General features: G+C 40.8%; 1 protein-coding gene across 2 annotated transcripts in view; it reads left to right on the top strand.

Moving 5' to 3' along the window:
- Positions 1 to 22,412, top strand: part of KIRREL3 (kirre like nephrin family adhesion molecule 3) — a 781,414-nt gene that overhangs the window by 621,689 nt on the left and 137,313 nt on the right. For both annotated transcript variants that reach the window (XM_087706343.1, XM_087706345.1), the window contains exon 7: positions 6,822 to 6,927. In XM_087706343.1, the coding sequence (XP_087562469.1) occupies positions 6,822 to 6,927 (106 nt within the window). The remainder of the gene's footprint in view (positions 1 to 6,821; positions 6,928 to 22,412) is intronic.

Below are 22,412 nucleotides of genomic sequence, written 5' to 3'. Positions count from 1 at the left end.
TCTACCATGGTTTTCTGACCTAGGCTTCCACAGCAGCACGAAGCCGAGTTCTCATCCCGATAAACCCCTTTTATTTAATTTGCAGTGAATTCCTCTTCAGCAAAGTCTTTCCTCTCCAGCAAAGTCTTTCCTCTCCCGCAGTCTTTCAAGATAGTTCACAATTACCGAACTTTATCAGGCTTGGAGAGTGGCCAGGCCAATATCTTTCAGATGTCACAATACTTGGCAAGAATGCAGGAATAAACTAATTGTCTCTGGCAAACATCACTCCCCTTTTGCTTCTCTTTTATTCCTTATGGGAAGGGCCCTTCACTGTCCACCTGTGGCTTTATTCCCAAGTCGACCCTTGTTCCTTAGCTTTTCCCTTCGTCTGGCAATTCTGTGCATGCGCCCACAGGGAACAGGCTCCAGCTGTTCGTCTGCCTCACAGATGTCAGACTTTGAAGGCAGCTGATAACTGTCAGACGGCCCTGGCCCCATCTCTGCCTGTGACGCAGAGCACTCATCAGAGCTAATCCCAGACTCCAGGATTGGTCCATGTTCCTCCCCAACCTTCTCACTGTCTGAATCTGCTTCCAGCTCCACTGGCAGGCCACAACACATGGGAGGTTTTTAAGAAGAGATTGGGCAACCATTTGTCTAAAATGGTATAGGGTTTCCTGCCTGGGCTGCAGGTTGGACTAGAAGACCTCCAAGGTCCCTTCCAACTCTGTTATTCTGTTTTTCTGTTATGTCTATTCCCTCTGCCATCAAAGCTTATGAGAGTCCACAGTAGCATCAGGGACTATAATTCTACATGATGCCAGGGACTAAAGTCTACTCAACCACCTGTTTTATACTCATGAGAAGCAGATGGCAGTTGGGCCATCCAGAATAGTCTACTTCTCCATCTGGCTAGTGGGATTTTTGGATCAGATGATACTCATTATCTGCTAAGTAAGGTTACGGAATATTGATACGGAAAAGACTCACCATTATCCAGGGAAGAGCAAAACAAATGGAGCCATAATTGATGGTTGCAGATTCAAATGTATTGCTGGGGCTCCAATATGTTTGAAATTTGCACTCAGTAATCTAACAGAATGTATCTCTCCTTATTCTGGATGTCTAAGTTCGTGAGTGATGAATTAAATACATTTCACACATTTTAAAGGCAATATCTTCTTCCCAATTACTCCACAGGCATTTGGGTTTGACTCCTGGCATGAACAATGTCTATTACATCACAACAGATGCTTGCCTTTAGACTGTCACCCTGTAATTTACTCTCCTGGAAGAAAAATTGGTTGAACATATTGGAATTTATTTCTAGGTAACCTCACCCAAAAATGCACGGCGGTAATAGTACTGAGCACAAAGACTAATTATGTGACGTTTTCCTCCCCGGTTTTATCTCCTAAAATGTTCAAGCAGTAGGTACAACTGATTAAAAAATCCATAAAAACGGCACTGTAGCAGTGGTGTCAGAAGCAACCAAATCAACAACAATCTAACCATTCAGAGTAATGTAGAGAATAATGACTCCCAGTAACCACCAGAAATCTGGAAAACAAATAATGTACAGATAAGATAAACCAGCTGAACAAGTGTAGGGAGTGCAATGACATCTTTCTGAAAGTTCTACTTACCAAAGTCTGCAGAAATGGAATCATTTTACAGCAAATGTAATTGTAAATCACCGCAGTGTAAAAAAGATGTTGAGACTCTAGAGAAAGTGCAAAGAAGAGCATCAAAGATGATTAGGGGACCAGAGGCTAAAACGTATGAAGAAGAGTTGCAGGAACTGGGTATGTCTAGTATAATGAAAAGAAGGAGCATTGATCCAATATTTAAGGGGCTGCCACAAAGAAGAGGCAGTCGAGTTATTTTCCAAGGCACCTGAAGGCAGGACAAGAAGCAATGGATGGAAACCAATCAAGGAAAGAAGCAATCTAGAACTAAGGGGAAATTTCCCGACAGTGAGAACAATTAACCAGTGGATGGCTTGCCTCCAGAAGTCATGAATAACACTGGATGTTTTTAAGAAGAGATTGGACAACCATCTGACCTCAAGACTGGACTACTGCAACATGCTCTACATGGGGCAGCCCTTGAAGAGCATTCGAAGACTTCAGCTTGTCCAGAATGCAGCCGCGCGAGCGATTGTGGGTGTACCTCAGTACACCCACGTTACACCTATCCTCCGCGAGCTGCACTGGCTGCCTATTGGTCTCCGGATACGCTTCAAGGCGCTAGTCGTCACTTATAAAGCCCTTCATGGTATTGGACCTGGGTACTTGAGAGACCGCCTACTGCCAATCACCTCCAATAGACCGATTAGATCCCACAGATTAGGCCTCCTCCGAATTCCATCCACTGGCCAATGCCGACTGGCAACCACCCGGAGGAGGGCCTTCTCTGTGGCTGCTCCGGCCCTTTGGAACGAGCTCCCAGTGGAGATTCGGACCCTCACCACCTTCCAGGCCTTCCGCACAGCCCTTAAAACCTGGTTGTTCCGGCAGGCCTGGGGCTAATGAGTTTTTGCCCCCCCCTCGAACGGTATGGTTGTTGAGTGTTTTAAATTGTGGTATTGTTTTGTTCGTGTTCTTTTTTCTTATTTGTAACCCCCCCCCCCTCTTGACTTGGTTGTGAGCCGCCCTGAGTCCCCTCCTGGGGAATAGGGCGGCATAGAAATATAATAAGCTCAACTCAACTCAACTCAACTCATCTGACTCATATGGTAGAGGGTTTCCTGCCTGACCTGTGGGTTGGACTAGAAGACCTCCCAGGTCCCTTCCAACTCTGCTATTCTGTATTCTGTAAATGACAGAAAGTGAAAAAGGCATCTGATTAATCAATCACACCACAACCATAGAAAAGACAATATTTAGCTTGTGCATTCGTTCAGCTTAATTTGGCTTCCTCTTTCTCTTGTAAGTACTCCAGCATGGTTGACATGGTTCCTTTTCTTGTTTGATTCACAAAAGATACTCAGGTAGATAGGTTAAAGAGAGATGGAGATGATGGAATATTTTTACCCTGGAATGTTGTAGTCACAGGAAGGCCATTTTATGGAAGATACAAATGTCTGAGACTGCAAAATGGTGTAGGCAGGCACAAACTTAAGATCCGAGAAGAAGAAGTTGGAAATTTGAGTAGTAAAAACTTGAGAAGGATTTGCTACTTACCTTTAATGAATCATTCCCATTCTTTGCCACTGAAATAAAAGTTCTAGTGAGCTATGAAGGTTATATTGTTTCAAAGTATAGAATTATTTCCATTCTTTATTGGTTCTCACCTGGTTTCACCTATACTAGCTGATCACTTCACTGGTAACCTGGCATTTGCTGCCCAACCCACTCTTTCTCTTGGCTCTGTGCACCTGGGAAATGATCTTGGGAGCTCTTGAACCACTCAGAAACCCAGGCAACTCAGATTAACACTCAGATTAACAGAGTTGGAAGGGACTTTATAGATCATCTAGTCCAAGCAGGAAGCCCTACACCACTTCTGACAAATAGCAGTCCAATCTCTTCTTGAAAGTCTCAAGTGATGAAGCTCCCATCACTTCCAAAGGCAATCCGTTTCATTGGTTGATTGTTCTCACTGTCAGAAAGTCCCTCCTTGTTTCTAGGTTGAATCTCTCCTTGATCAGTTTTCATCCATTATTCCTTGTCTGGCCTTCAGGTGCCTTGGAGAACAGATTGACCTCTTCCTCTCTGTGGCAGCCCCTCAAATATTGGAAGACTGCTATCATGTCACCCCTGGTCCTTCTCTTCACTAGATTAGCCATGCCCAGTTCCTGCAACTGTTCATCGTATGTTTTAGTCTCCAGTCCCCTAATCATCCTGATTGCTTTTCTCTGTACTTTTTCTAGAGTCCTGACATCTTTTTTATAGTGTGGTGACCAAAACTGGATGCAGTACTCTAAGTGTGGTTTTACTAGGGCTTTATAGAGTGGTATTAGTATCTCACTTGATCTTAATTGTATCCCTCTGTTAATGCAATTTAGGATTGCATTGGCTTTTTTTGGCTGCAGCTGTACACTGCTGGCTCACATTTAGCTGGTTGTCCTCTAAGACTGTCCATCTCACAGTCACTGCTATTAAGTGTTGTGTGACAGAAGAACCTCATTCCACAGTTTCGTCTGTCTTGCTAGCAATGTATGACTTTGTTGAGGACTCTCGTGAATTCTTAAGTTCCCGGTCTTCCTCCTCACCATACCAACTTTCTCACTTGGCTCCTACCCCATTCTTTAATTTTCAACTGGTTTCTGCATTTCTTTGACCCATTCCTTGACTTCGGGTGGCTTCTGTTCAGACCTCAAGCCCAAGTTTCTTCAGCAAGTGTCATGCTCAGAAGAGCTTTCTACATCACAGGGCGAAACATTATAGGCTTTGTCAGGTGCTCTCAGTCTGTTTTTCCAGGATGATTCTTCCTGACCCACCCACTAGCAGGGCACATGCCTATATCTCAGCGTGAGCTGCCAAGTGGAGCATAATGGAGCATCCGCCTCCAGCAAATCTGTGTCAGCCAGAACACAGTTGGGAAATAGAGGCAATCTGGCACAGGCAGTACAGAAGGAACCGATCTGCTAGATGACAAGTGCCTCCTGTTTCAAATGTGACTATATGACAACTTAATTTGCAGTACAAGAATTAACCCCATTCTCACCACTGTCCTGGATTCGTTTAATTAATGACTTATTGGCAACCGTTGGCCACAGGCTGATGCGCTGTGTGTTGAGACTGCTGGTATCTGGGTGCATAAAAGAAGCCCTCTTAAAATTGTGGGAATTTTCTTGCTTATAAACCAGTTTATGGGCAATTTAAAACTGGCCTTTGATGTCAGGAATGTGCCATAACTAATGAGTGCATGTAAAACTATGTTTAAGTAACCGTTCTGGAAACTGTGTGTCAGTCTGCATTTACAAACATTACAATACAGACAATACAAAGAGTTCCCAACATGTACCAAGTAAAAGGCTAAGAGAAACTCCTTCACATGTTATAAGTATGTGAAGATTCATATCATTCTATACCTGTCACTATATTGAGTTTTAACAATTCACTCAATCAGTAATTGTGCAGGTGACATTTCTACAATTCCTTGAAAAATGGTGTGAAATCTATAACACACACACACACATACATACATACATACATACATACATACATACATACATACATACATATATATATATATATATATATATATATATATCACAGAGAGAGAGAGAGATGGAGGGAGAGAGGGAGGAGACAGAGAGGAGAGAGGGAGAGAGAGGAGAGAGGGAGAGAGAGGAGAGGAAGGGAGGGAGGAGAGGGAGAGGAGAGACAGAGACAGAGGAGAGAGAGGGAGTGAGGAGAGAGACAGAGAGAGTGAGTGAGTGAGTGAGGAGAGAGACAGAGAGAGAGGAGATAGGGAGGGAGGGAGAAGGAGAGAGAGAGAACAATTTTTCCTGGATTTTTGCTAAATATTTTCTTACTATTATATGGTTCTTGAAATAGTTCTGGATCCCACTGGAAGAGAAAAGATGAATCTCTCTGAACACCACATCTGTGATTTTGATGGGATTTTGTCATAGTTCTACAGAAATATTCTGTGTTTCCAAAAACTAGCAGTTCTTGGGTTCCTATATCAAGACCAGACACATAATTCAAACGAAATCAGGCTACTATTAGACTTTGGAAGGAATTTGATGATGCATGACATAAGAAAATAGACCGTGTCTGCAAACCACCTATTACTTTTGTATTTTGCTTCTCTTCTGAGAAAGAGAAGGAAGAAAACATTGGAGCTGAGAGGCTGGCAGGTTTACTGTCTAATCACAGGTTTACTTTTATTAGGAGTCTTCTTGGGCTTTGACAAAAGCCAGTTGCATTCTATGCCTTGAGCCGAGGTGGCGCAGTGGTTAGAGTGCAGTACTGCAGGCCACTTCAGCTGACTGCTAGCTGCAGTTCGGCGGTTCAAATCTCACCGGCTCAAGGTTGACTCAGCCTTCCATCCTTCCGAGGTGGGTGAAATGAGGACCCAGACTGTGGGAGCAATATGCTGACTCTGTAAACTGCTTAGAGAGGGCTGAAAGCCCTATGAAGCGGTATATAAGTCTAACTGCTATTGCTATTGCTATTGAGATGCTTCGTTTGATCCAAACCCACAATTCTTTGGGCAAATGTCTTTGTTCTGTTTTGTTTATTCTAAAAAAAAAAAAAAAGTAATACAGCTAAAGAAGCCAGGTTGGAAGATCACGAATACAAAACAATTCTTCGCTGAAAGTATCAAGAGGACTATAGACAACCGCTCCTTCTTAAGCACCATGATAATGGAGTCCTTGAAATTTTTCCGTTCAAAGGCCTTAATAAAATAGTGAAATCCTTGCAAGAGTCATGCCTCTCAGGAAGAAAATGGCCTCAGATCTCCCTGATCTACCCCGATCTGCTTTTCTCTGTAAGGAAGATAAGTAAGGATGCCTTTGGCTCCCTTACTTATCTATTCTGCTCAACAAATTCTTTGGATCTATCCAGATATGGAATTGAGGATGCATGGCAAATGACCTTCCCACAGTCACTTGGGGAAGAAATGGCCAAACAAGTAGTAATTGCTCTCAGATTTACCCGGCCTTTAAAGCTATCATTCCTTCAAGAAAAGGAATTTCATTGTTGGGCCATTAGATTTTAGACGCTGAAAGGTCAAATAGGTATCTTGGCTAGTTACCGCACATCCATACATCACAAGAGTAGAGCAAATAGGAGCCTTTCTTCAGAAAGACACATTTCTGTACATAAAAGCATGAAAGCTAATATATTGGCCGTTCCTTTTTTTTTTTTTTTTTTTTACAGATCCACCTCTCGTCAATCTGTCAGTAGAACCTCAGCCCGTCCTTGAAGACAACACAGTAAAGTTTCACTGCTCTGCCAAAGCTAATCCTGCAGTTACCCAATACAGGTAAGTTCATACGCTTGTTAGTTTGTTTGGAAATAACCATCCGTTTATCCTTGCTTGCTTGAATGGTAGGGACTGCTTACAATCACAGAAATGCTTGTTTCTATTTCTGTTCCCTTGAATGTGTGAAACAAAACTGATTAATAATTAAAGCCAACTCAATCACTGCAACTGATGTAAACATTAGCTGGGCTAAGAAGTCATAGTTTTCATTGGATGCTACTCTACTTGTTGGCAGCAATAGGACACATAAGGAGTAGGCATGTTGAGTTGTTGGGAAGATAGCATTTCCAAAAAAAATTAACATTATTATTTTTTCTTCTACATTCATTTGTTAGTAGACATTTTGGAGAAAATGATCCACAAGTATATATTCTAGGGGCTGAGATTCACTATTAAACTTAAGCTAACAATGTGTTCAAGAGTCATGGTCAACCCTATATAAATCACAGGACAGAATTACACATTCTACTTCTAATTCAGTCCATATGACCAAACAGCTATTCTTGGTTATCTGTAATTGGAAAAATGAAATGTTGATTCTATGCATAGATAAACTCAGACCTGGGGTACAGATAGCTGGACTTCAGTTCCCAGATTCGTACGATTGTTCATGCTAACTGGGATTCTTTTTTTGAAGGTCTCACAATTGGAGGGCACAGATTAATGGGACAAGAAACATTTAACAGATATACTTGTCAACAATACTTAATTTTCCTAATTCTTCATCTGAATTTCTTGCAGCTTTGGTACTTCCTGATGGTCTCTCTTTTGAGCATTAGCTATATTTGATTGTGTTGAGTTTGTTGAGTTTAGCCAAGGTCAGCTAGAGGCTGCTTCAAGATGGGAAATGCTTTTTTTCAAGCTTAGTGTAGGAGATGACCAGCTCAAGGAAGGGGTCAAATGCATCATCAGTCATGAACCCCTTCATTCCCACAAGAAATCTAAGTCAAGCCCACCTTGAATCCCTGTGCTTCTACCCCCACTTTGCTTGGCCCATTAGTAGTTCAGATTCTTGTAGAGAACTTAAGCTTGCAATAAACCCTTAAGCCCTTTTGAACTGCTTGGATCGTGTGATCTCTCTGGCATTTGACACTTAAGAGTTCTTCACTCTTAAGATAAACTTTCACTTGTAAACCCCATTACCCTATTCACTACATCCACCACCAGGACTAAAGCCCCTGGTACCATTTCTGTGAATCATCCATTGGAGTGCTTAACTGGCTGGGAATGTCTCTGTTTTCATCCAGACATTCTTTGAGCACTGCTTTATTAAATCATTTATAAGTGCAGACTGCAAAAGAGCAGGTGTGGGGTGTGTGTGTGTGTGTATGTGTGTGTGTTGTTTTAGTCCAATTAACTGCTTGGAGTATGGAAGACATACTCCTCTCTAGCAGAACACAGCACACTTCTGCTGATTTCTCACTTCTGTCCCTAGGCTGAGCAGATAAAGCTGGTGACAGGCCCACCAAATGTTGCACTGGAAATTCTTTGTGTTGATGATGTTGTTACTCAGTAATGAACTCCAGTTGTCTCAGCTTGGTAACAGTCTGTGCATTTTGTTGGAGCTGCTACCGTAACACACGTGGCAGCTTCTTCCTGATCGAACATACTGAGGCTGTTTAGAAAGCATTGACAGTGGACAAGCAAAACCATCTGCTCAGGGATGTAATTTACAGAGCTCACACACCGAATGTGGACTCATTTTCAGAGAGGATTGCTTTGTTATAGGTTTCCTGCATCGTGTTTGACTTCAAGGCTTCAACTTTGTTAATTTTATTTGATTACAGCTTTAAGTGTTGTTTCTGATACCTACTTGTGGCTTTTAAACTTTTCTCCCAGGCTGTTAGATGTCATTACCTCTGGGAGATCCAGATCTATGACTCTTCAGAAGCCTAATGTTGTGGCCCACCAGTGGCCAGCAGAGCTGGTGCCAGACTCAAACAGTGTAGAGGTTGGGGAGGAACATGTATGAACCTGGAGGACCCTTTTAAATTGTGGACAACCCGATCCAGGTTTTATTCCTTGTTATCAGTTGCCTTAGCAATATTGTTGAACCTGGCTAGCAGTTCAAGAAAATGGGAGAAAGAAAATAGAGAAAATAGAGATAGGAAATGCAGCATGGATGGGTTGTTGAATTTCACTAAAATTAGAAAGTAAAGATAGTTGTTGAGTCTTAGCTGCTGTCATGGAATTGCTTAACAAGTAACCTGGGTTAAGGGGAATACTTCAATCAACATCCTTTTTTATTTTGGGGAAAAAAACGACTTGCCAAGAATTTGCCTTATTTCAAGAACATAATCATATTTTTTTTTCATATAAGCTAGATGAATGCTATAGGTTGTGGAGAGAGAAGGGATTGAACAATGCTGAATGGATTTCTGCTGTAGCATAACAAGTTCATTAAATTTTGTGGGCATATGGATATGATAGATAAACTAAGCCAACGAAATCTGCCAACTGTTTCAATTAATTTAAATAGGACAGCTCTTGAATGTAGTATGAAAATGACAGAGTACCAACAGAAACTATTCCTTTAACACTGTTATTGGAATGTAATACATTCGAAGATTGCCTAGGTAAAGCTCTTACCAAGAGTCAAGATTTCTGACATCTAAACAAAACAGCATCAAGTCTCCATCCTGTAGGTAGAATAATTGGAAATAAAAAAGGTAGTAGTAAGCAGATGAAAAAAATGTTTAAATGATTATGGATTGGAATATGTCTCTGTTAATGTGGACAATAAAATAGACTGGGTCTACATTGAGTTATTAATTGTTATGTTTGTTTGTTGTCCATATTCAGGAGCAGCATAACCATGGTTTTAATCCATGGAAACTGGTTTCATCCTATATCAGGGTGGCATAGAGAGCAAGGAAAGTTTCCCCAGATCTTGGACACATCAGCTGATGACTCATTCTTGTTAAACTTTCCCCATCCTTTCTTTCAGCATAGCTACACATCCTTGTGTCTTCCCCCTGCCTTGTGCTGTGCAGAAAGGTTTCATGCAGAGTCTGTGCTTGTGTTTACAATGAGGTTGAGGGGCTTAATTGGTGCTTATTCAAGTGCGTCATAGCATTAGCTCCAAAGGTCAGGACATATTAGAGAGACATATTAGTGAGGAATGCAGTTTGGTGTTGTGGCTGTTCCAAAAAAAAACAAAAAACCAGAAATCTTGGTGTAACACATCCTCCAGCTGCTTGTTGCTAGAGGGACTAACTTTCCCAAAAGTCTGTGGGAGACTTCACAAATGTTATTCTTGAAATGCCCTGGGTCCTTTTTCAACTATCTTGGAAGAAGCTGAGGTCAAGAACTACCAAATTGAATGTGTGAGGAGATGGGTGGTACTGAGTCAGGATGATTGAAAATAGTTGCAGGCAGAGCAGTAGAAAAGAAATTGCCCTCTGGCTTGGAGAATCTCTCTGTGCTTGGGTGGGGGGGGGGGTCACATCACTCTATTCTAAGAAAGGGGATAAATTGACTGTTTGGTTTTCTTTGATTCCCCCAAATCAGTGAAGGCTTTCTGACTTGATTCCATGCAGATTTGCTGCTAGATCATTTTAGAAGCTGTAGTTGAGATCAAGAAGGGAATCGTAGATTTCCTGTAGCATCTCCTGCTATTTGTGGCAATATAATTTAAGTAGCCATGTGGCCATAGAGCCCTGAACTTCAGCCCTAATCTTGAGGCTACTTGTGCTACCATGTCCCCATGTAGAATGACTGACAGCGCTGTTTGCAAGTCCTATAAAATAGTGAAAGGGATTTTCACGTGCAAACCGACTGGAAGATCTGGGGGAGAAAGAAAGATTAAAAGAAGAAATAATTAAGATTTTTAAAAAACCATTTGTAACCTAAGCAGAGAAACATAGAATTAGAATACAGAGATAAAAATGTATAGACTAAATAAGAATAGTCATAGAATAGTAGTAAACTTAGCATAGGTAATTCTCAATTTGCAACCATTCGTTTAATGATAGTTCAAAGTTATTGTGCTGCTGAAAAGTGACTTGTGACTCACACTCATTACCATTGTGGCATCCCCATCATCATATGATCAAAATTTGGGCATTGGCAATCGGCATGTATTCACGAACCGTTGCAGCATCTGGCCTTGTGGTTTGCTATTTTCCAATAAGCAAAGTCCTTCTGTGGCTCACATCCGTGTCTATGGAGATTCTCAGTCATCCAGGTCATGGTTGTCCCAAAGGCTCTTTTTCAAAAGTGAACCAAACGTTCTTCGCTTTTCCTTGAAGACGTTTCTTCAGTCCCTGAAGAACTGAAGAAGCTTCTTGGGTGAGAAGCGAAACACCTTCAAGGATAAACAAAGAAAGTCCAGTTGCCTTTTGGAAAAGCACCATTGGGACTCACCTCTCTTTGCTTTCCATACCAGCCCAGGTATTGCAGTCCAAAGAATCTAAAGTGTAGGACTGAGAAATGCCTATGCAGATTGCCAAGTCATACACTTGAGTTCCTAGCATGAATTTTTGTTACCTGGAAATTTGAGAAAGAGATACAGTATAAATAGAGTATAAAAGAGATGAAAGATAAAGCCCACTTTTTCCCCACTAAGTTTTCTCTCGGTGTCTTCTATCGCAGCTAATGTTTCCAAGACACTGTAGAAAAATATTTGTGGGTTTTATGCTTCCAGCGTGTGCTCTACGAGTTTTGTTTAATTTCAGATAGGTCAAGACACAAAGAACCCAGCAGGATTACAAGATATGGATAAGATATATTATCTTCTGACAATGCCTTTAAGAATGCTGCCTGAGTTATTTCGAAGAGGCAGCATCTTTAACAACAACAACAACAACAACAACAACAACACCTGTTTAAAGTCAAGACCTTTTCTTTCGATCTGCAAGTCTCACTTCTGTTTCTATGGCATGTTCAGCCAGATTTGGGCCTGTCTTCTACAGAGGCTCAGTCAGGCTCAGCAAAACATTAATCTGTTGTAGCTGGGTCACCTCCAAATGAAATGCTTCTTGTACAGATGTAGTTGCCTTCCTGAATAAAGAGCTTATTGTGGCAGTGTCTTCTCTGGAATATTTCCTGAAGGTCTAAAGAAGACTTGTCTGTCACAGAAGAAGGAAGCAAATCACAGGATTTCTGTCAGAGCAAATCCTTAAGATCTACCAAACTAGATTCAGTCTTTTTTCTGGTCAGCAATCTTCACAAAATGTTCATTCCAAAAAGTGCAACTGGAAATGAGTGTATATTTTGGGGAATTGCGATATAAACACATATACTAGTGGTGCTAGGGTTTTGCTAGGGTTTTGCAGACTCTCAAAAATAAACATGTTCTTAATTCACAGTCCCATCTTAGATTGGACTCACTGGTGAATACATTGAATTGTGTGGCTCAATCCTTGGCTGGTTTACTAGAAACTTCCACTGACCTCATAGGACTTTGAAAGGAGTAGCTAAGCCAATATTGGACAAAACATTGTTTCTTCTAAGTGTCCCTTAACATCTGTATAGGAAATTATCAGATCAGAATGGAATGGGGGCCTGCAACCTGCCCTACCAACTTTCCCTCTCTTGCAGTAATGGGGGGAGTGGTGATCTATTTCTTTAAATGTCATCCCCCATATGCTTAATTTTTCATCCCTACCATGTAGGTCAATACTATACCCAAATACCTGCAGTTTAATTGTGTGGACCCAAATAGATCTGCTTTGTCTATCTGTGAATCTGGACAGGTAAATTTGTGACCCAGTGTAGTTTTCTAAGCATTTGCAAATGAAATATTCGCTAGATAAGACAGGAATCACACTTTCTTCTCAATTCAGATGAATTTAGTATCTCTTTCAACTGTTTTGGTGGTTGAGCTCTCAATGTACTCACTGTAGTTTGGGGCCCTTTGTGAGCTACTTCCTTTGACTTGCATCTCTTGGAATGATCTGTGAAATAGTTATCGTGTGATCCTATGGATATTCCAAGGATTGAACTGTCTTTCTCCAACGGGATTGGCCTGCCAAACTCATTCTGTCAGAAGGGCCCTTCTTGCAGATCCCATCAGCCACGGAATCTCAGGTGATGAGATCCAGAAGAAAACCCTTCTCTGTCTTGGCTCCAGCCCTTTGGAACATCTTGCCACTGGAAGTGAAATCTGCCTTCTGTCTTTTAGCCTTCAAAAAAGCCCTTAAAATCTAGCTAACAAGAAGAAAGTGATGGCTAGAGGTGATTGGTACACTAACAGAAAACGTACCCCCATCTCTGTCCCCCAAAGCTTTGCTTTTAGTTTATTTAAATTTTAATCCATTTTATATTGATAACTGTTAGTATATGTTGTTTTATCAGAATTGCCCGAAACCCCAGATGAAAGGCAAATAAACTTGATAAGTAAAATAAACAAAAAGTTGGAGGCTAAAATATACGAAGAATGGTTACAGGAATTGGGTAAGTGTAGTTTAAAGAAAAGAAGGACTAGGGCAGAGGTGAGTTTTTGTCCGGTTCGCCCCAGATCAGGAGAACTGTTAGTGGCTGCAGCGGGAGGATCTGCCCTCCCCCTCCACCCCGGACGCTTCTGTGCATGCGCAGAAGTGTCACACGAGCAAACCGATAGTAAAATAAATTGAAACCCACCACTGGACTAGGGGGTGACATGATAGCAGTGTTCCAATATTTGAGGGGCTCCTACAAAGATGATGAAATTAAACTATTTCCCAAAGCACCAAAAGTTAAGACAAGAAACAAATGGATGGAAACTAACCATGGAGGAACTAGGGAGAAATTAGGTGAGAGCAATCAACCAGTGGAATGGATTGCCTTCAGAAGTTGTAGGTGCACCATCACTGGAGACTTTCAAAATAAGACTGGACAACCATTTGTTTGAAATGGTATAGGGTCCCCTGCTCGAACCGGGGATTGGAGTAGAAGACCTTGGAGATCCTTTCCGACTCTATTGTTCTATCTTCTAACTTCTATGTTCTAAGTCTAAGAAAAACTGTTTGTGTGCAAAGAGCCTGGTATTTCCATAAGTGTTCCAGGATTTTAAGGAGTTAAGGATAAATTGCACCTTAGCCAAACTTAAAACACTTTAGAAATTAAGTGCAGCTAAGTTTTCCCTGTTAGAAATGAATGAAAACCTCCCTTTGGATGGCTTGCATTTTGCCATGGGTCTATCTAGATGGAACTTTCTAATTCACTCCCAGATGAATCTGTGACATTTTGAGAGGGCATAAATCTCTGCAGCATTTCATTATTGCCATCACTAACCTGATACTGTGCTCTCTCGCATTCCTAGGAGTATATAGGCAATCCTTAAAATATATATATATATATATTGCAGGATATCTAGAAAAACATTTTGTCCCTCACTGGAGATGGGTTCTCAGGGTGCATCTCTGCTTAGAAAATTATTACTTAATTAGAATATTAAATAGCCAGCTATTTCTGCCAGGTGGAGATCTAATTCTCTCATAATTAAACTGCAAAATCACTACAATAAAGTACGAACGATATTCCAAATAACAAATGTTCTTCATTTGAATAGCCAAAGATCATATTTTTGTATTCATGAAAGAAGTAGAAAAGAAGGGAGATTCCGAGGCCTGCAGACACTTGAGAAGAATAGGAAAGTCATGAGCAGAAAAGATATTTGTATATCATAACCTGATTTCCTCCAAATATGCTGGGAATATAACACCTGGAATTCCCAGACAAAGAATGGGGATACCTTGAATTTAGGATTCTTATATTGAGCAGGGGCTGGACATGACTTAATGGTCCTTTCCAAACCTGTGATTCTATTATTTTTATTTCTGCTATTGATCATGATTTAAGTTAAGACAAATCTCTCATAGATATATGCATCCAGGCATGAGCTGTGGTGGTTTAGTGGTTAGAATGCAGTATTGCAGGCTAATTCTGCCCACTTCCAGGAGTTTGATTCTGTCCAGCTGAAGGTTGACTCAATCTTCCATCCTTCTGAGGTCGGTAAAATGAAGACCTAGAGTGTTGGGGGCAATATGCTGACTCTGTAAACTGCTTAGAGAGTGCTGTAAAGCTCTAGGAAGTTGTATATCAGTCTAAGTGCTATTGCTATTTATTTACATGTTTTCCCACCCAAGTGGTATACCTTCTTTACAAGTTGACAAAAAGAAAAAAAAGGCTATGAGGGAAAATCAAGATCCTGATTTTTTTGAAATTCATTTTAAATATTAAATCAGGAAAGCGGGAGGAACAAGGGAGGACAAAATTGGGAACGTCCAACTGGTAATAAGGAGGTTGCATAAAAATCAGGAAAGCGCCACTTAACAAATGAAAAAGTATCTAGAGAGGTTCTCCAACATAATCCAGCTAATCCGTGTGTGGTGCTGAGAGAACAGGAGCTTAGTTTGCTAGCTAGCCGGGGAGTGCAGTAACCCGAAAAGCCTTCTGGCCATTAGTGGCTAGTTAATCTCCATGGTGGGAGATCATCTGAGAAGAGCCGGCATCTGTATGCTGTTGATTCACGTCAGCCAAGGACAAATTCATTTTCTGCTACTAGCTTAGCATTTTCTTCCACTCCTTGGATTACAAACTACTTATTAGAGCAGGCAGGCCCAAGGAGCTGAAACAGCTGCTGCTGTTAGATAAGAAGGCAATTTTGGCTGTCTGCAGCATCCTTGCCTGCTTCTGCACTGTTAGGTAGAGAAGGAGAAGAGTGTTTGGGGTAGAGGAGTCCTAAGGATGATAACAGGGAATGCTGGAGGGAAGATGTTGTCACTTCCTGGGCTTAATCAAGGCAGGGAGCTTGCATAAACGTGCACATCCCCCAGAGTTAGCCTGTATCTACCATCATTTCTAAAAGATGAAAATCCATGCATTTGTTTTTCAGCCTGTAAGATAGTAGCAAACCAGCTGAACGTACAATTTTCAGGAAACTAGCATTTGGATTTGTAGCTAAATCCAAGGGTAATTTATAAACAACCAAAAATTCACATTTTTGCATTTGGTTTAAGATACCCTCAAGTCTGAATTTCAGCTAAGTACAATTGGGAGGGAGGCAGATGTTTCTGTAGAATATAATTTGCTATCTCTCAGGTTGTTTCCATTTACATAGAGTATTTCCTAGGTTCAAGATCAATGGTTCAGGATCTGTTTGGGGCAAATATGTAGCTTACTCTAAATGTTTAAATATCTAAATAGGAGCCATGGTGGCACAGTACTTAGAATGCAATATTGCAGACTAACTCTGCACACAGCCTGGAGTTTGATTCTAAGGGGCTCAAGGATGACTTGGCTTTCCATCCTTTCAAGGTCAGTAAAATGAGGACTCAGATTATTGGAGGCAATAGGCTGATATCTGTAAACTGCCCAGTGAGTGCTGCAAGGCATTATGGGACAATGTATGTATGTATGTATGTATATATATATATGTATGTATGTATGTATGTATGTATGTATGTACGTACGTACGTACGTACGTACGTATACGTATGTACGTACGTATGTATGTACATATCAGTGGTGGGATTCAAATAATTTAACAACCGGTTCTCTGCCCTTAATGATTTCTTCTAGCAACTAGTTCACCAAATTGCTCAGAAAGCTAACAATCGGTTCTCCCAAAGTGGTGCGAACTGGCTGAATCCCACCACTGGTACGTACCTGTGTATGTTGAAGTCTAATGCTATTGCTATTACTCTGTTCACTATTATCTCTAATGAACCATATTGTCTTTGCTCAAGTAAATGAAACTGTTACTTGTGAGGTGAATAGCCTAACAGTCACTGCCCATATCTCAACGTATCTACTGGGAATGCATTGCAATTCCTTTTATGATTTTTAAAAAAATATTTGACAGTGAGCATCAGAAGTAATTTCTAAATAGAGCCTATATGATGTGTTGGACCAAAATGAAATGGGTTTCAATTTCCTGTCCATTTTTGTGATTTCTCTACAACTCTTCCTTAAGGCAGGGATAGAGAACACATTCTTGTAGAAACTGCTGCCCTGGGATTTTTAAGACACCCAGTGTCAAGGCTGACTCAGAATCTATTGCCACCTGCAATTCTTCTTGCAGCTTGACAACAGAAACAGAAGGGAGGGGTGGAGTTCTTGGAGGGAGTTGTGAGGGGCTGAGGGAGCCAAGCTGAGAAAGTTCCTACACTTCAAGGTCATGTTATGAGAACTTTTCAAATGGTGCAGACTGTTTCCCAAAACACACAAAAAAATAAGTTGGGTTGGTTGACAATGGACAGTGGGTGGCCTAAACAGGAAAATGGAATTTACCTATGCTGCTTTCTGTGGGAACCTTCTGTGCATATATAGATCAATAAATTTATACTCTTGGTAAAATTATGTAGAGCCGAGGTGGTGCAGTGGTTAGGGTGCAGCACTGCAGGCTACTTCAGCTGACTGCTATCTGCAGTTTGGTGGTTCAAATCTCACCGGCTCAAGGTTGACTCAGCCTTCCATCCTTCCGAGGCGGGTAAAATGAGGACCCAGACTGTGGGGGCGATATGCTGACTCTGTAAACCACTTAGAGAGGGCTAAAAGCCCTATGAAGCGGTATATAAGTCTAACTGCTATTGCTATTGCTATGTCCCAGGAGTTTCTTTTTCTGCTTATGCCCATGGGACGATTGACACTGAGCCAGTACCAGTGCTCTGAATATTGGAAGTTATAGCTGAACTTCTAAATGAACGTAGCCTTTAAACCTTAAATAAAACCTTCTGTCAATATAAAGCTGCTTCGAATTTCACATTTTCCTCTCCATAGATGTGATTTATAAGTATAATATATATTTAGCCTTGTTCCATTATCAAATACACGCCCCAATTAGAGACAGGTCATTTAATTTTCTTTTATACTGTTTGCAAGCTTGAGATTCTTTCTGCTGGGTACCACTCTCTGCTATGTACAATACCTAATTATTACACTTTATCTGCTGTATATAATATCTAATTATTGGATGTTCTCTGCTGTGTACAGTGTAGAATTATTGCATTTAATGAATAATTATAATGGATAGGAAGCAGGCATATTTAGGGATCCAGTATGCCTCGATGCACATCACACACAATATCATCTCATGCAGAGTTCTATATATGACAGTGACAGGAAACACCCATTTGCCAAAAAAAAAAGGGCCAGTATAGAATATTTTTTTTTGCAAGGAATAGCTCTTTGTTTTAGCAGAGGAGTAAACCAATCTTATCAGTGGTGACTCAAGCTGTTGAGCAGCATCAAGCCATAACTTGTTTGGGCTCTTTCCAGGTTCTGTCCACACTACAACTTATGACAAGGCTAGAGAGCCTATTTTGGAGTCTGGTGACCAAGCATTTCTGGACTTTTGATGAGCAGTCAATGATCAATGGTCAGCAGGGAAACAGACATAGGCAAAAGGGAAGGGAAAGCAGAAAAATCAGAGTAAATCATCTTATTCCCCAGTTGTTTTTTCTTATCTTCCTTTTGCTCATTCAGGTTTCTTCTACTGTAATGATATCCATGCATCTTAGTAATAATTCTGGGGCTGACTCTTGTGGAAATTTTTTAATGATGCTCATCTAAGAATTGCAAGTAACCTTGAACAAAATTGTGATGGAATAAACACCAGGCTACAGAGTAGCCAAAAAGAAGACTGGGAAAACTTAAGGATAATTTTCTCAAATTGGGCAAACTGAACAGAATTCCTAAAAATGGACTTGAGTGACCAGCTTCTTGGTGACTTATATATACTTTACCATACTCATTGGGTGTTGTGAGTCAAATAAAGCCTTGGCAAATGCCGTAGTAAAACCTACTAACCTTGAGGGCTATCTGGCTTGGCACGTTGTGTGAATTCAGCTAGTTTAAAATGTTTTATAGTTGAATGTGTTGTTTGCACCTAGACTATGCATCAACCCAGTTACCAGGTCAGGCAAAGCTCTATGAGCACAAACACTGGTTTCTTTGCTTTTTCTCTGGGGTTACCTTCCAGAATGGGATGGAAAAAAGGTTGGTGTCAGCGTTCCAAGTATCATGTAGAATTAAATCAGAATCAAAGGCAAAACAATCCTTAAAGTTCCAATTTAATAAAGCAGACATCTTAGCACATCTGTGTTAATCCCAATACTGGAAATGACATCAGAATTCCACCCAGTTAAAAGTTCCCATACCCACAATCCATCACATGGTCCAATCTTCTTCTTCCACACTGGCATCCACACCCAGCTTCTTCCGGTCAGGTGTACTGGTGCGGAGACAAAGGATGACCTTGGCTTCTAGTAAAGAATGAAAACAATACATTCCACAATCTCACTCCTGTCTATTCCCCCCTCCCATCAACTATACTAATGAAACAGCATATTGAAATAAGAGAAGGTGTGGCAGGGCAAAATTCTATAAGGAATATAAATCCAGGCCTGACAGTTGGTAGTTTTGAAACGTAGCCATAGCTTCTCCTAGTGAGTGGTGCAAAAAAAAAAATTAGAAAAGAACAAAGAGTAATTAGCTGCTGCTATCATTCCATCACCTGTGAGTTTGGGCAAAATTAATGTGAAGCAACAGAACTCAGAGCTACATGAAATGACTTTCAATTAGACTCTCCTCATTCGTCTCCCCAGTTTTATTTGTCAATCATGTAGAACCTTTTTGATGTCAGCAATGTATCTGGGGGTGTTTCTCACCCCTTGTGTTATTTATTACTCACAACCTGGAAGAGAGCCTTTAAAGTGAAAAATTATACAGATGTAATAACAGAAAAAGATATATAATTCACCACACTGGGTTGGCTTTGCTGAGAGTCTGGTATACACATGTGATCAGTAAATAAATACATACATACATACATACATGTTTTTAAAGACGGAAAGTCCTTCAGCTTTTACTTCTCCGTCCTCTGTTTCCACCAGGGTTCCATTGTTCCTGGATGTTGGCGTCAGTGTTTGTGTGTGTATGTGTATAATGTTAATGAGTTGTCAGAAGAAACAGTAATAAATGCCTCCAATCTCATGCTGATATACCACTTCCCAGCCCAGAAATGTGTTCATTTGTTTTTAAAAAATAACTTTTACAACCAACAGCAGAAGCACAAATATGTTGGAGCAAAAAAATGTCAATCAGAAAAAAATAATTCTGGGCTTCTGGTAGAGCGAAGGCTTGACCCTGTTAAACAAAGGGTAATGGAGGAATAAGGTGACCTTTTAAACAGATCCACAGTCAAGAATTATATAGAAAAGAATAAAATGTTCCAATTCTTGTTATAATGAGTAAGAGCATTGGCAATATATGAAGTTTCTAAGGACAGAAGAAAATAAGCCATTGAGTAAGAAGCAAACCAGGTAGCTCTTATTTAAAGACTTAAACCAAATAGGAATTGCAGCATCCCTTAATCATCTATGACAGTTCAATTAGCCGGTAGAGCACTAGTAATAGGGAAAAGGTTGGTGCACAGGAAATCCCAAAAGGGGGTAAAATTTGATGCCACTTCAACCTAATCTTCTTCCCCCTCCCCTAGGCTCTTGCGGGACTAACCGTTTTCTGAGTTTTCTCTTTCCTCTCCTTCTGTTCCTTGAACTTGTCTAAGCCAGGAAGGCACCTGATGAACATCAAGTTTTCTTTGAGAAATTAGGAATGGCAAGGAACGTCTCTTGAGGATGACAAGCAATAAGCATCAAAGGGAGAAGATGGTCTCAAATGCTGCTATTGCAAGCCTGTTTCACGGCTGCAATGATGACCATATTTGTTATCTCTGATTGGGAGAAGATGGAGAATTACTAGGTTTACTTGAGCTGTGAGATGGCACAGTGGTTAGAATGCAGTATTGCAGGCTAATTCCACTGATGGCCAGCAGTTCGATTCTCACCGGCTCAAGGTTGACTCAGCCTTCCATCCTTCTAAGGTGGGTAAAGTGAGAACCCAGATTGTTGGGGGCAATTGGCTAACTCTATAAACTGCTTAGAGAGGGCTGTAAAGCACTGTGAAGCGGTATATGTCTAAGAGCTATTGCTATGTATACATTAGGCTAAATTGTCATCTGATTAGATATGCTTTCATCTGCATCACAACTGGATGAATTGCCACAACATCCTAAGCTCTAAACTGTGTGTTGTCTGGGTTCACCCATCATGCTAAATCACCAAGTCTCTTTGTGTTGAACATAAGAATGAACTGTGTTTTAAGAATTAATCAGGCAAGAGAATAGAGAATCTTGTATGTTACTAATTATATTCCAACCAGCCTCCCTTAACTTGCAGACAACTCCCAGAATTGGCTTTTGGTCACAGTGCCTGAGATTTTAGGGAGCTGTCAACCAGCACATATGGACGACACCAGGTGTACAAGGCTATTTTGGAGCGTATTTAGTGATCCACACATTGGCTTCCTCTACTTTGCAGCTGAAAAATAGGACACGCTATTCTCATTCCATGCATCACTTCATGAGCTTCATCTCATATGTTATGGCACATTGTCAACAGCTTTGCCATGCCTTCTGTCTCAGTGTGGACCCCACTAATCATGTTCTGCTGATTTAAAAGCCAGTAGACAATTGATAGAAGCATACTAGAGAAACCTAATAGAAATACATAGACAATGTCCACACAGGTTTAAGAACAGGATTAATCTGATGATCAGCTCCTGGTTGTATCTTCCCAAGTCTGGGTAAACTACCCAAAATTGGTAAAAGTCATTTTTCATTGGGTAATGATACCACAAAACCATTACTTAACCCAACAGGGATATTTAAATTGACTTAAAGATTGCTATGTGTACTAAATATATATTTGAAAATTTCCCAAAGTGTTCCAATTCAGATGAAACATCCAGATCTACACGTACCAACCAAGTACTGTAGTGCTGGACAAGAACCAGAAGACAGCAGTGTGATAGATGTAGAAAGACTAAGTGACAGCAACACCAGGAAGAAGGAGTAGGAGAAGCTAGAGGAATATCTAGGGAGGAAGGAGGAACTAGAGAGTACGTGGAACATGAAGTGGTCCCAGTAGTAATAGGAGCACTTGGACTGTTACTCCTAAGTTTGGGAGTGTGGCTCCAACAGATTCCAGGAGAAACATCAGAGCTCTCTGTCCAAAAGAGTACAGTGGACCAACTAAGGTACTACATAGAACCTTCAAATGAAGAAGACACAAGAGTCCTGGTGGCACAGTGGTTAGAATGCAGTATTGCAGGCTAATTCTGCTGTCTGCCAGCAGTTCAATCCTGACTCAGGTTGACTCAGCTTTCCATCCTTTCAAGGTCAGTAAAATGAGGACCTGGATTGTCGGGGGCAGTATTCTGACTCTGTAAACCACTTAGAGGGGGGTGGGGGTTTAAAGCACTGTGAAGCAGTATATAAGACTAAGTGGTATCGCTCTATCAACCACAGGGGTGAGAAGGGGATTTTTATTTTTAAAACTATATTCAAACTTTGAGCGGCATGAGTTAAGAGAGTTCTGCTACATTAAGCTCTTTTTAAATAACAAAACCAGCCACATCAATGTTTTAAAAAGCGAACCTGTCAAAGATGTAGAATGAATCAATGCCTTAGAAAAAGCAGAATTGAGACCATAGTCCCAAAT

The sequence above is a fragment of the Thamnophis sirtalis genome, unplaced genomic scaffold (genome assembly GCF_051295495.1).
Source record: "Thamnophis sirtalis isolate CommonGarterSnake01/CBP01778 unplaced genomic scaffold, rThaSir2_p1.2 scaffold_2, whole genome shotgun sequence".
Taxonomy (NCBI): domain Eukaryota; kingdom Metazoa; phylum Chordata; class Lepidosauria; order Squamata; family Natricidae; genus Thamnophis; species Thamnophis sirtalis.
This window is presented reverse-complemented; position numbering and strand designations above follow the sequence as displayed.